The following is a 14,791-nucleotide window of genomic DNA, read 5'->3' on the forward strand; positions in this document are numbered from 1 at the left end:
CTGTATTTTACACAGGATTGTAAAAATAAGTATTTTTCCAACATGATTTGATAAAAATGGAACATTTAGCACATTAGCAGGCCTCCAGGATCGCAGCCTCCATGACCGAACTTCTCATCTAACCCATTTTCTAAACTGAACATCTCTTCTTTCAGCAAGAGGAAGGTTCAATTCTCCGGTTTTACAATTTTTCAACAAGATCTGCAGGTTAATTTAGAGCAGGAAACAGAAACAGGTAAGTGGCATCAATGGTCTTTCTTGCTACAAAATACTACTAAATGCTATAAAGCTTTCAGAGTGTGAGGCGGGCCTCCACTGGGGGGCGCCAGAGAGCACGAGAGGAGGCATAGCAGCAGGCCAAACAAACTGCAGGATGGAGCTGCCTGGAACCAAAAAAGAGTGACTGATGGAGGGCTGTTTTTTGTTTTTGTTGTTTTTCATGAAAGAGGAGACGCTTAAAAGGAACCCCGGTTTTTCAAAAAACCTAATATCAAATTTCCGAAAAGAGACAAAAATGGACAAAGACCATGTAAAAGTTTGGTTCAGCTTCATTCAAATATACATCTTAATTTCCACTCGCGCGCACACACACACACACACACTCACACACACACACACACGCATGAAAGTACACAGTCTTTCAAAATGTGCCAGAAACCAACGAGAACAGAAAAAATAAAATTAAATTAAATTAAAATCCCACACAGTTTAAAAAAATAGCGAAAAGTTCTTTGTACACTGAGACATAACAAGTGTTGACGTGACTCCCTCCCGGACCCCCGACGCACAACATTCACTCCCCGGACGCAAGGTTGCAAGCTACAGCGAGTGCTTTTAGAAAAAAAAAAAACATACGATCACAGTAGTTCAAATAAAATGGCTCGTTTTTTGAATAAATAAAACAGTTTGAGACAAGACGACCTTCGTTACAAACAATCCGCGGTTCCTTCATGTTCCGGTTTGTTTGTTTGTTTGTTAGTTAGTTTGTTCCCAGCTTGGAAATAAATAAAATTAAAAATGAAAAAAAAAAAGGGGATCTACAAACACTTGTGGGTGAAATCCTCTCCTGAACCCACCGACACATACACTGAATCTCACACACACACACACACACACACGCAGCTCATCGCCTCACACGCTGCACCACATGAGCGGCTGAGCCAATCAGACGCCTCCGTGTAAAAACCACAGGAAAACAACCTTAAAAGATGTTTTTTTTTCTTCTTCTTTACAAACTCTTCCTGCCCTGTAAAACAAAAGACTCCTTCCTCTTTTCTCTCCGACTCGACTCCCCCTGCTTCATGAAACATTTCTGACGTAGTGCGGCGACGGTGGAACGTTTGGCGGGAAAACAAAAAACGGTAGGGGGGGGGGGGGGTTTTTTCTTTTTTTTTTTGAAATGTTTCAGCGGGAAGAGCAGGGCGGTGCAACCGGGAGGCGGAGCACAAACGGCCAGAGCTGTGGAGAGAGCGCTCAACGTTCTGTTTTTTTTTTTTATCTCTCGGAGGAAGGAGGAGGTGGAGGTACTACGAGGGAGGGGAGAGAAGGGCTCATTCTCCCAGGATTCATTGTGGCTGGTTGTGGGAGAACGGCGGGGCTTACAGAGACGACAGGAAGGTCACTAACGGGAGGACGAGGAGGAAGGCGAGCAGCAATTTGATTAGAGATTTGTTTGATCTCTGACGGCGGGGGGGGGGGGGAAGGTTTCTCTACCGGAACGAGTCTGAACGTTTTCCCAGGTTTGTGTTTTCATCGGATCGAATTCAGGATCTGAGAAACAGAGCTGCAGCGGGGGAACCTTCAGAGCGCTCCGGGTATCGAACGCCTCTCCTCCCCGCCGTCTCTACTTTACACAGAGTCTTTTAGTTCCGCTTGAGGAGCTTCAGAACTTCTTGGGGCCCCAGGCGGAGGTCTGCTTCGGGGCCACGCCCGTCCCGAAGGTGGGGAAGTCCTCGGCGCTGCTCATGTCAGGAGCCTGGGTTGAAAAAAAAAAAGAGAGAAAGGTTTGTGGTGAAGCTATAAAACCATCCAGGTGTCAGTGTCTCCGGTTTCTCAAGAGTCCGTCCCACCTTGTTCCCCGCGGCGTTCCAGGGGGCGTCCCGCACCACGAAGCCCTTCGCCGGACCCCCGCTGCTGTCGTCCAGGCCCCCCGCCCCCCCTCCCCCGCTGTAGCGCGACGGCGGCTTCATGTACGCCGCCAGAGTCTCCGTCTCCGTCACGCTCAGCATCTGAGAGAGACGAGAGAAGACAGAGCCTCAGTCCCTGAAGTGGACTCTGAAGATCTGGACTCCGGCGGTCGTCTGCTCACATATTCCTCCTCCAGGTTGAGCAGGTGGTCGATGGCGTTGTCCACGGTCTCGGGAAGCCCCGTCACCGTCACCTTGTCGGGCTCGTCGGAGCCCGGCTGAGGGAACCGGATGTCCACCTGAGAGTCGGTTCAGATCGAGCTCGGTGAGCGTCTTTAAAAAAAACGAAGAGGTGAAGAGGCGAACTGATTCGCACGCAGTCCTGACCTTGAACTCCTCCATCAGCTTGCGGATGGCCTTCCCGCGGGCGCCGATGATCCGGGCGTGGGTCCTGGGGTCCAGGTGGACGTCCTGGCTCACCATCTCCTGCAGCTCGGACACCAGCTGCTGGATGGCGTGGCGCGCCTCCTCCACGTTCCGCTCGTAGCCGGAGATCACGATCAGATCCTGCGGGAGGAGGGGAGGAGGGAGGCGGTGAGGGGGCGGAGCTATCACGGCGAGGCCGGTTCTGGAGGCAGGAGGAAGGGGTTGTGGCTCGCCTGCTGCTCGTCGCCCTTGTCGGGGAACTGGATGCTGACGTCGTGGTCCTTCCGGATCTGGGAGATGACCGCCCCCTTGCGGCCGATGATCTTGGGGTGAAACTTTGGATCCACGGACATCGTCACCTTGAAGCTGCGCAGCGCCTGAGAGCCGCCGGCGCCGCAGAGAGAGAGGCGTCTTATTTCCGGAAACATCCAGGAAATGTGTGTGTGTATGTGTGTGTGTGTGTGGTGTGTGTACCCGGTCCTCCTGCTCGGCCTGCAGCTCCTTCACTCTCTCCAGCAGCCCCTGTCTCGCTCGCTCCACGTTGGCCGCCAGCCCCGTCACTTTGATGACGTCCAGCTGCTTCTCGGGCTGCGGCACCCAGATGTTGACCTCGTACTCCTCCATCATCTTGCGGATGCCGCTGCCCTTCTGGCCGATGATGTAGCGGTGCAGTTCGTACGACGCCTCCACGTCCTCCGTGACGGGCACCAGCGCCTGCGGGCGGACGGAGCGAGCGGTTCAAGTATTAATGGCTCTCGGACGGCGTCGCGACTCGGCCGGGCGGCAGCGGCGGCGGCGTCTCACCAGCAGGGCGGTTCTCGCCACCTCGCACTTCTCCACCCGGCCGGAGATGACGATGATGTCGCACTTGCGGGGGACGAACTCGGCGTCGGGGCTCACGTCGCCGTTCTCGTGCGGCGCCGCCTCCTGGCCCGCGGCGCCGTCGTCCCTCTCGGGGAACTTGATCTGGACCTCGTGCTCCCGGGTGAGGTGCTGGATGCGGCAGCCTTTGGGCCCCATGACGGCGCGGTGGTAGCGCTGCGGGATGGCCACCTCCACGCTCACCTGGGACTCCTGCGCGGCAGAGCGAGCTCGGGTCAGTTACCGCGGCGGCGGCGGCGGCGGCTCCCGCTCTCGCCCGCTCCTCACCAGGTCCTCGATGATCTCCTGGATGCGCTTCTTGGCGGCGTCCACGCAGTCCTTGGCGCCCTTCAGGGTGACGCGCTGGCTGTTGGCGCCGGTGCGCGGGAAGCTGACCGCCACGCCGCCGTACTCCTCCGCCAGCTCCCGCAGCACCTGGCCCCGCCGGCACACGAAGTGGCGGTGGTGGCGGACGTCCACCTCCATGCCGTCCTCCACCACGTCGTCCTGCGAGGGCGGAGCAGCGCTCGATCAGCCGATTCTCTCGCACACGCGAGGCGGAAGCGGCGTCCGGGCCTCACCAGGTTCTTCACCAGGCTCTCCAGCTCCCGCTGCGCCTGGCGCACCGCCTCCTCCTTCCCCACGATGGTGATCAGCTCCTGCTCCGCGTCGTCCGGCGACGGGAAGATGATGCGGGCGCCCGTCCGGTCGCGCACGCGGCGGATGTTGGCGCCGCCCCGGCCGATCAGGAACTTGTGGTACTCGGGCTTCGCCTGCAGCTCCGCCGTGAAGTTGTTGACTTGCTGGAGGAGCGCAGGAGGGAATGATGGGAAGACGGACCAACGGCGCGGGAGGCGGACCTCAGGACGGTCATCAATGTTAAATTACCTTCTCCTCCGCCAGCTGCAGCAGCTGCTTCCTGGCCTTCTCCACCTCGCCGGCCGGCCCCCTGATGGTCACCTTGTCGGAGCCGGAGCCCTCGGACGGGAAGTGGATGTGGACGCCGCCGCAGTCCTCCATGATGGAGCGCACCAGGCAGCCCTTGGAGCCGATCAGGGAGTTGTGCAGCTTGGCCGGGATGGCCACCTCCGTCTCCTTGATGTTGGCCTGGAGGGAGGAAGTCAGACGGGTGAGCGACGCGACGCGTTCCGGCCGACGCGGGCGGCGTCCTCGCCGTCTCACCAGCTCTCTCTGGATGGCGAGGATTCGGTCCCTGGCGGCTTCGCAGTTGTTCTTCTTGCCCGTGATGACGATCATCTCCGAGTTGCTGTTCTCGGTGGGCAGGTCGATCTTCGTGTTGGTCTCCTCACGGATCTGATCGCACAAACATTCGCCGTCATTTTTCTGTCTCGGAGGCGCGAGATCAGGAAACGGGAAGTGACCTGGAGCCTCACCTTCTTGATGTTGGCGCCGCCCTTCCCAATGATGTTCTTGTGGAACTGCTTGAAGATGGGAACGGAGAGCGAGAAGCTGTTCTCGATCTGCGGGAGACGGAAGGAGGCAGTGAGGCGGAGGATGAGGACGAGGACGAGGACGAGGACGGGAAGACGGACGGTGGTTCTCGGGGTTCATACCAGGTCTGCGATGATTTTCTGCAGGAACTTTGCACATTTCTCCACCTCGTTCTTCGGCCCCCTCAGCTGGACGATGTCGCTCTTCTGCGACGGGTCGGGGAAGTTGATGATGACCTGGAAGATCAAGACGAAGCTCCATTTGATCCGTTCAGATCCGAGTCCAGTCGAAATTAAAGATTACAGAGTGAGACGAACCTCGGGAAACTTGTCCCGGACTTCCTTGATCTTCTCTCCCTTCTGCCCGATGATTGTCCGGTGGAACTTCTGCTCCACGATCAGGTCTTTGGTTCTCTCGTTTTCCTTCAGTCCACACACACGTTTGACAAAATGAAAGCCCGTCGTGCGCGACGAGGGAGAGCGATGTGGAGCGGACTCTCACCATCCTCTGGACCATCTCGATCAGCTCCCTGCGAGCCAGCTGCACGCCCTTCGGGTCTCCCTCGATCCGCACCAGGCCGCTCCGCTCCGAGTCCTGCGGGATTCGAACCGACACCTTGTACTGCTCTTTGATCCGATTGACTGCAGGAGTGAAGGAAAAAGAAGAGGCGGGGGGGGGGGGGGGTTATTCTTCATGCCCTGAACACAGGAAGAAGCCTCGGCGCCAGTTAATCACAGAGGCGGGTTTTTAAATGCGTCCGGCTGAACCTTAAATCCGGCCGTGGAAGACTTCTGCTGGGAGGAAAAAAAAAAAAAAAAAAAACTAATGAGGTTATTCATCACTGCGGCGGAAACGACGCGTGATTCCAGCCAGGCATTATTCACCGAGCTGGAGACGGAGCCTGGAGGCCGGGCCTCCTCGTTTATTCTGCTCTTCTTCATTATTGACAACCCTCCGTCGGAAGAGCTCATAAAATTCAGTATGGAGTATTTTATACACATATCACATTTTAGTTAACATGTTGCACCTTAGAGCTCCATGTTCAGAAATACTTCCTCCAACAACGAGCAGGACGGACTTTGTCTAAGATAGTTTTCAGATGGAAAAAGCTTCAACGATAAGTAGTTTGTGTTTTCCTTAGTGCTGGGCAACGATTAAATTTCTTAATCGTGATTAATCGCATAATTTTCTGCGATTAATCGAATTATGCTCATAATACACTAATGAATTCAAAAGCACTCTGTAATGATCATCCTGCCCCAGTCGGGGACAGGGACCTTATTATTATTATTATTTTTTTTTTTTGCAAGAATTTCGCAAAAAAGCATAATTTTACAATAATAATTTTACAATTATCAAATATGATTTATAATAAATTAAAAACCTAAAATGCCAAGTCTTAACCAAGATTGCCACCCCATGACCCCCCCAACACCACCACAACACACACACACACACACACACACCCACACACAAACACACACACACACAAACACACACACACACACACACACACACCCACACACACACACACACACACACACAAACAACACCACAAAGAGCAGAGCAGATGAAAACGACGTTTGTTGTGAGGCACGCTTCCTCAACTCATTCTATTCTGACCTCAGACAGAGAAGGCAGATGAATTCAGTCATGCTGAATTGTGCCTCATGCCTTACCTTTATTAAGCAGACTGTGTGTTGAAGGGAATTACTTCATTTTGCGTGTTTCAGCGCCTGAAGGCGCCCAGCGGGCCGAAAACGTTGCGCCGGCAAAGACGCGATTTAAGTTTCACTTTCGTGTTTTGTCATGTTCGCGCTCCTCATTTCAGTTTGTGCCTCATACCAGGCTTTCCTCGTGATTTTTCTGATAATTCGGCGAGTTCTTTATGGCAAATAACGAGGAATGGACCGTGTTTCACCGCAGAAAGCGCCGCTGCTGTGTGGTGCACAATGTGTGTGTGTGGGGAGGGGGCAGCGTGGGGGGCGTTAACGCCTGATGAAATATTTGTCGGCATTAAGGAACGCAGCGCGTTAACGCGTTATTCAATTCAATTCCATTCGGCTTTATTTATGAAGTGCCAATTACAACATAGGTTGTTTCTAGACACTTTTACAGAGAAACCCAACAGATCAACATGAGCAAGCGTAAGCGAGTGAACACGGTTAGCGTGTGAACGTGCCCAGCCTAGTTTTCTATGAGGACTATGAGAGAAGTGGAGTCGAGCCGCAGCTTTTACTTCTATATTATAGCTTAATTCGTCAGATTGATGGTCGGGCATCAGAACAGTAAACCAGGGACGAACGGAGAGGAAATTATGTAGAAAGGAGAACTATGAGATGCCACTGACTATGTAAACCTTCATTAAGACAGAATCCTAAACCCCGGCGCCGAGGAGATCGGCCGGGGGACGAGCAGGACTCACTGTTGGCTCCGTTCTTTCCGATCAGGTGTCGGTGGAAACGCTGTTCGATGATGACTTCGGTGTAGTCCATCCTCACCAGCTGCAGAGAGGAGAGACAGATTCATCACATGAATTTACATTTACAAAGATTTTTCATGTTTAATTACTCTAAATTCGATGTTGCTGCGGTGTTGAATCGCGACTCTGCGTTGCTGTGGACCTGACAGGTCCTTGATGATCTCCTGGATCTGGGCCTGCGCCTGCTCCACCTCCTCCGTCGGCCCCTCCAGGCTGATGCGCTCCTCGCCGTCCGTGAACTCGATGTGAACCTGCAGCACACACACACACACATATGAACGAGAGCGATCCAGTCGGAGCCTCCTCCCGGCGGCGTCACGGTTCGCGTAACGCGGCTCGCGGAATCGTTTCCTGTTTTGTGGAGGACGTGGGGTCGCGACCCCTCCCTTACCCGCGGTAGCTGCTGCGTGATCCGGCCGATGTTCTGCCCTTTCTTCCCGATAATGAAGCGATGCAGCCAGGCCGGAGCGGTCACCTCCACCACCATCACACTCTTAGCCTGTGAGGACGCACACCTGGTTTGTTGAACTAAAAAAAAAAAAAAAATCTTCTGAAGGCCGAGCATCTCTTTATTTTCCGTCCTCACCTTGGCGTAGACCTTGTGAGCGCCGGCCCCAGCTTGTCGGGCTCGCCCCTCAGGATGATGGTCTCCGAGCCGCTGTCCAGCGGGGGCATCTCCACCGAGACGCCCGTGGCCTCCAGGATCTCCTGCAGGGTGTTGCCCTTCGGCCCGATGATGTACTTGTGCTGGGACTTCTTCACCTCCACCGAGATGGTCGTGGTCTTCCTCTTCTGCGGGGCGCAGGCGGACGAGATTAGAAGTGACAGTGGGGGGGGGGGGGGGGGGGGGGACGAGTGACTGACAGCGGCGGAAAAGCAAGACGGCCGGAGAGAGGAGCTGTTTGCCTCTGCCTCTCATACATATGCACTAAATGACATTAGCATTCTCATCCTGTTGTTCTCTGGTGAAATCCAATTTTCTCTCCGCATTATCTCTGGCCTGCCTATCACCGGGGCTCATCTGCCACACACACACACACACACACACACACACACACACACGCACACACACACACACACACCTCTCCATGTTTCTAGCAAGCATCTCATGGAGTTTCTTGACAAAGTTGTTTTTTTTTTTTCTCCTCTGGAGCCCGCCTCCTCACTCTCAGTCACGCTGAGTAAAACATCTGAATGAATCAAAGTAAAACGTGACATCTGGTACGGAAAAAGAAGAGCAAGTTGTACTAATCGGCGTTTCTCTGCGTTTCTTCCGCCGTGTTGCCCGTCCGACTCGCCTTGTCGTCGTAGATGGCCCGGATGCGGTTGAGCGCCAGCGCCACGGCCTCCTTCTCCCCGGTGATGACGATCTCGTCCTTGGGCAGGCTGGGCGGCGGGATGCTGATGCGCGCGCCGGTCTCCTGGCTCAACTCCTGCACCAGCCGGTTGTGGGCGCCGGCGATGAAGGGGTGGAAGACCTTCTCCAGGGACAGGCGCTCGACTGCTCGCTTGTCCTGGAGAGAGAGAGAGAGAGAAAAGAACGGCACTTTTGATTTCCCCCGACGGAGCGAAGGACTTCAATATTGACTCGAAGAAAGAAAGACGGATGCCGTGCCGCCGCCGCCTCGTGACCGACCTGCTCGGCGGAGATCAGCAGGATCTCGTGGCGAGCCTTCTCGATGCCCTCCTTGGGTGCGGTGATGCGGATGTTGGCGCTGGGGTCGTCGGGGCGTGGAATGGCGATCTTGGTGGCGGTCTTCAGCTCCAGCTCCTGCAGCTTCTCGCCGTTCTTGCCGATGACGAAGCGGTGGTGCTCCTTGGGGATGGCGACCGTCGCCGACGCCTTCGGGGGGGGGGGGGGGGGGAGGAGAGAGAGGAGTTCGAGGAGAGAGGAGTTCTCAGTTTCTAAAGGATTCGACCTTGCGGAGAGGACAGAGTGTTTTCTGCACTTTTCGTATCAATAAACGCAGCTCAGCGGAGCAGCTGAGGTGGAAATCAGCAGAAGCCCGGAGAGGCCGAGCCCTGGGGAGCCGACGGTCGTTTATTCAGCTCGACTTCCTGTCCCGAGCCGGGTTTTACCTGCGTCTGCAGCCGGGCTACGATCTCCTTGCGGGCCTTCATGACGGAGTCCAGCTTGCCGGTGACCATGATGGACAGGCCCTGGTCTTTGGCCAGCGACAGCTCGATGTGCGCGCCCGTCCGCTGCATGATGTCCAGGCACACCTTGGCCTCCTCGCCCTCGCCGAACTGGCTGTTGTCCTTGTACGGCGCGCCTCCAGCGGCACGTGGAACACCTGGGGGGGGCAGGGAGGAGGGGACGTCAGGACGGCGACGCAGCAAAGTTCCCACGCACTGTGTGGATTTATCCAGACCTGGGTGATGACGGAAGCTTTGATGGGCCTGATCTTGCTCCCCCACGCCGACGCCGGCTCCCCGGCCTTCCCCCCGGCGCGCCCTTCTCCGGCAGCGAGGAAGGCCTCCAGATAGGTGGGGATGTAGGCCTCGTCCTCGGGACGCAGCCTGGCCCCGGAACAAGATACTGAAAAAAAATTAAAAGAAAGGCCAGAGAGACGATTATTGGCATAGAGAGTAAAAAACATCCAGAGGTGAAAGCTTGAATCAGCTCCAGGAGAAAACCCGAATCACGAAGCTGCCTTTCAACTTCGGAGGCCCTGCTCATGCATGTGAATAAGAGGAGCTGATAATTAACTGCAACCTTGTCAGAACCATGAATAAATTACTTAATGTGACGGGAAGAAAGCGTGATGCCTTCAGGTACCCTCGTTTTGGAGCAAACAGCCAAAATTGTTATTCCACATAAAAAAAAAATGTTCTAACAGGGATCGTAGCAAGACGCAAATATTCAACAAGCGAGACGCTAATAAAGAGACAGATGCAGTCTTCGGGACTGGAAAAGCAAAACTGGATGAAATCAGTCCAGACAAGTAAATTAAAAAAAAAATAAAAAAAAAAAGCTTTTCGCTTGCATCTTGAAATATTTACAATTTTCTTGGTATTTTGAGCCAGTTTGACCCACGGGCCTTATGTTTGACACCTCTAGACCCAGTTACTTGAGCGGAAGACATCTGGACGTTCCCTGGGATCTCCTGGTCCTCAGGCCGCTGCGGTGCTCCGCAAAGCTCTCCTCCGGGGTCAACACTGCCACTGAGCTCATGGTTCCAAGACTTATTCCACTTTCACTGAGACAGAGAAACTTCTATAAGAAAAAACACATCTTCAAATCGATTATTTCCAGTTGAAACTCAAACACAGTTTGTTTACAACCGAGTGAAAATGTGATGCACACAACATCCTCTTAAGTTTTAACTTTCTTAACAGAGCTCCGTTTCTCTCCTGCTTCTTCTTCCCGATCCCCGAAGCGCAGCGCAGGACTCCAGTTTAGCTCCAAACAAGCCCCCGAAGAGCCGCGCCGCGCCCAAAGCGGCGCCCTCCACCTGGGACGCTCCAATTACCGTCCGCAACAAACTCGGCGCCTCCGAGCTCCAGGGACGGCGCTGTCCTCAGTCGCAAACACACAAACACCGGGACTGAAAACAACCGGCGCACGCATTCCTTGTGATGCACGGCCACAGGGTCGGCTTCCACGTCAACAACAGCTCAACAGTTTCCCTTCAGGAGTCTGAAGGAGCTCAAAAACAGAGAGAGAGAGAGATCCCACAGATCCTGAAGTTCTCCACTGACTGCATGAAAGCTGCTCTGTGAACGCCGAGACAGTCTTGTGATTTACAGATAATGCTGCACATTTATGCCTTTTAACTCGCCGGCATGACAATCAGATAAAAACTGCTGAATCTGAAGTGGAGGCACACGTTCTTGAGCGCTTTATGAAGAAGCTCTGACACGTGTGGCTCGTTTTGCAGCTCCAGTCGGATGCCTCCGCCGCCTCTGATACCAGAACCGTTTCAGATCGTTTTGTTTGAAGTTTCCTGACACTGGAGTTTTTTTTTTTTTTTTTCCTTTTTCTTGCTAACAAACAGCCACGTGAATCCCTCCCCTTCCAGAGTGATGATTTCTCGCTGTGCACAACAGTGACTTTGTGTTATTATCTAACATCTGCCAAATGTTCCAGCAGGACCGTCGCTCCTGAAATGCTGCTCAGCGTGTAATCAAATCAGAACCAGCTTATAAATTCTGCTCCTGCTGGTAAAGACGCCACCTAACGCTCATCTGAAAGCAGAGAAAGTCTACCTGCCCTGATCAAAATGGAAATCTGGGAGTACGAGGCAAGAGTCGGTAGGGAAATTAAATGAAAAGTACACTGCGACAATAAGTGAAAGCCGAGAAGACGAAGGAGCCCGGTCCACCTGCGCCGGAGGAAGCAGAGCTCAGGATTACCTGCAAAAGGTCGATTGCCAGAGAGTCCGTCCAGTTAGCGGCTACCGTAGACGCTTCAGTGTGAGTGTGTGTTTTCAGCTCCTGGAAGCATCGGGAGAGGAGAGGAGAGAAAGAGAGGCTGGAAGTGAACACAGTAAATCAAAAAGGCTCTCCAGCACGAAGGCTGGGTTAATACTGTAGACCCCACACTGCACTGCACCTATGCTGTCTGGATCCGATTCACTCGCCCTCCCTTCTTTCTCCCCTCTCTTTGAATATCAGCCCTCCAGTGGGACTAAACAAACCCGACGGACCTGGAAGTCTCACGGAAAGGCTCGAAATACTAGTAAACCAAAAAAAAAATACCTGTTCTTTTCTTACAACTAGTTTGAACTGACCCACCCACATCAGAGTTAACTAATGGGGACGTCATCCAAGATTATTCAACTTTAATTGAAATTTCAAAGCGGATTCCAAACTTTCCACAGATGACAGGATGATGTTTCGGAGGATTTGGTGTGTATTTGACCAACTGAAACTCCAGCAGAGCGCTCCGGCATGGTGTGTGCGCTGATAAAGTGGACTGAAGTAAGAATAAGTGTGTGAGGAGGATACGAGCTGAACAGACCGGTGGGTGTGTTGTGGTACGTTCCTCCGATGTAATGGGTGGTGTGGGTGATCAGTGTGGCACGGTTATTTTTACTGCTGGATCACTAAATGTGAAAACAACACCGTCTTGAATGCAAGCATGCATTACTATCAGTACAAACGGGAAGAACATTTTTGTTTACAAGCCCATTTGTTTAATGCAGGAGAAAATACACTATTTCATCTACTGATGTTTGTCTTCTGCAACGTTATCAAAATGTTCTGGATATGTCAATAAAAAGTGTCAATGGTGCATTCATGGGTAATTGGAAATTAGCATTTTATTTCGGAAGGATAACTTTGCATAGTCCACAGAAATCAAATTACAATCAGAAGCATTGTCTCATATGTGTGATACTATGTGGTTATGACGGCATTTATCACGGTTTTTTTTATAATCATGCTGGGTTTTACTTGTTGGGTGTTTTAAAAATGCAGCTTTTCCCTACTTAAAACTTTTGAAACTCCCAGTAGCACTAATGCATCCCTAACTGTTAGACTAATGCTTTTATAACTATTATCAAAGACAAAATAAGACAGTGTTTCTGTGGTCAGCGCTCTGGCCTCACAGTGAGAAGGCGGAGTACGCACGGTTTCCTCCCACAGTCTAAAAACATGCATGAGGAGTACCTGGCGACCCTGAATTGTCCCCAGGTGTGCAGTGAGTGTGTGTGGTTGTCTGCCTCTGACAGCTGACCTGTCCTGGGTGTATCCTGGGCTCCACAACCACAGGACAGTGAACAGGAGAAAGAGATGAATGGATGGTATAGATGTCTGTCATGACTCAGAATTATGGGGATAGAAATGACAAACTGTCGTTTTTAAACACACAACACACCAGAAATGAGAGTTCATGAGTCAAACGACAGAAAAGAAACGTCACATGAACAGACAATGCAGTTATGTATTGGGATTGGTGTATTCTCATGCATTTAGGAGCCAGTAGGCCAGTCGTTCAGACTGTGTTGTGAGGTATTATCCTAATACTGCATAATTTGATTATTGCAGCATACGGATTATTAATTACAGTGACTATAATCTGTGGTGTGCGTGTAGTTCAGCCCAGACTCAGTGTGGGTCATGGATGTGAGGAAGCTAACAGCTGCACTGAAACAAAGAGCACCTTGCTCCAGGCAGCTCTTCAACCTGTTAAGCCGCCGTGCTACTGTCTGCACGCGGGGAAATAAGAAAGGCATGCATTAATCCAGCGCACGGAGCTAGCTGCGGGCTCCGTCTCTCACACGGACGTCCTTCTCGGAGCTGGTCCGGGGGAGCCCTGCGCGGCTGGTCCCGTTAGCCGGATCGGCTACCGTTAACCCCGGCTAACCTCGGCCAGCGTTTGCGAGCCCGCAGTCGCCAAGGCTCGTCCCGGCGGCCCGCTTGGCTAAGCTAGCCGGCATCGCCGAGGGCCGACCTCGGCCAGAGATGATTAGCGCAAGGACTTTTGTGATAATCGGCTAAAAAAAACAAGGCAGGCGGAGAGATAACCAGCTCCAGCTCGTTAGCTCCGGGGGCGCTAACCTCGCTGTCCCCGGCTGCAGCCCGCTACCGGGCGGACCGGCTTCCCCGCAGCAGAGACCGGCCGCTCATTTACCCCGAAGCCTGGACATGGAAGCATAAAGCGGAGGTGAAATAAAAGCAGAATTCCTACCTTTCAGAGAGAAAATCCAGCAGAGGGTGTGTGTTTGACAGGTGATGGTGTAAACACAGATGTGATTGGTCTAGGAGCTTCCTCTGCTGGCGGAGTGATACGAGCAAATGCGCTTGCGACTTCACAGAGTAATAAAGCGAAATGCCGCAGTATCTTTACGCTGCAGGAGCATCCAGGCGAAGTAGATCCAGGTAATATCGGCCTCGCTCCGCTTACCCGGTGTTCGTATTAAGAAACAAAAAATGGAACGTGATGTCTCGACTGGCTATCTTAAAGTTAAATACATATCCGAGCCGTCAGGCTGTGTGATGCCAAACTGACCGGGTCTACTTCTCATTCATAATGGCCTGCGTGCTGTAGTGGAGTCAGTCTGCTGCTCAACTTACACCGTTTATAAAGAGGGAAATAAGATGTGTGTGAGATTCAAATTAACCTCCCCTTTCGAAAAATAAAGAATGAAAAAGAATGGTAGTAATATATGTTTAGGTATGAGTGCAAAGTGCTTGTAGTGTATTATATGTTTAAACTAATTCAATTAAAGCAACGTTGAATGCAAATGTATCGATATGGGGTCTGATGCTGTTTTGAACAAAATAGTAAAAAACTATTTAAAAAAAAAACTGTTCATCTGTTCAAGATGAGTTTGATTAGTTTTATAAATTAGACTCTTGGAAAGGACAGTTTTAAATCCTAAAGTTTCATAAGATTATCTAATATACACTTGAATTAAAGCGCAGTTTAATTTAGAAGTTAAAAAAAAGAAAGAAAATAACCTGTAAAACCGCAACAATTAAAAAACAAACTACAAGA

General features: G+C 52.2%; 2 protein-coding genes across 2 annotated transcripts in view; one reads left to right on the top strand and one right to left on the bottom strand.

Moving 5' to 3' along the window:
- neurl4 (neuralized E3 ubiquitin protein ligase 4) overlaps nucleotides 1-4,010 on the top strand; it is an 18,667-nt gene extending 14,657 nt beyond the window's left edge. The window contains exon 30 of the transcript XR_003933787.1: nucleotides 3,998-4,010. The gene's annotated coding sequence lies outside the window, so the exon portion shown is untranslated. The remainder of the gene's footprint in view (nucleotides 1-3,997) is intronic.
- On the bottom strand, nucleotides 777-14,078 carry hdlbpb (high density lipoprotein binding protein b). Its single transcript, XM_030119621.1, is given in 27 exon segments — nucleotides 777-1,975; nucleotides 2,070-2,228; nucleotides 2,309-2,425; nucleotides 2,514-2,693; nucleotides 2,786-2,929; nucleotides 3,027-3,266; nucleotides 3,357-3,626; nucleotides 3,702-3,920; nucleotides 3,995-4,216; nucleotides 4,302-4,520; nucleotides 4,596-4,727; nucleotides 4,808-4,894; nucleotides 4,988-5,101; nucleotides 5,183-5,287; nucleotides 5,367-5,506; nucleotides 7,291-7,370; nucleotides 7,495-7,598; nucleotides 7,739-7,846; nucleotides 7,934-7,947; nucleotides 7,950-8,139; nucleotides 8,646-8,861; nucleotides 8,984-9,190; nucleotides 9,427-9,641; nucleotides 9,720-9,866; nucleotides 10,444-10,547; nucleotides 11,704-11,784; nucleotides 13,982-14,078. Coding segments are annotated over 25 exon segments (3,801 nt in total). The 5' UTR covers nucleotides 10,523-10,547; nucleotides 11,704-11,784; nucleotides 13,982-14,078; the 3' UTR covers nucleotides 777-1,882.
- Between the last annotated feature and the right edge of the window lie 713 nt (nucleotides 14,079-14,791).

This window comes from Salarias fasciatus, chromosome 3, assembly GCF_902148845.1.
Source record: "Salarias fasciatus chromosome 3, fSalaFa1.1, whole genome shotgun sequence".
NCBI lineage: Eukaryota > Metazoa > Chordata > Actinopteri > Blenniiformes > Blenniidae > Salarias > Salarias fasciatus.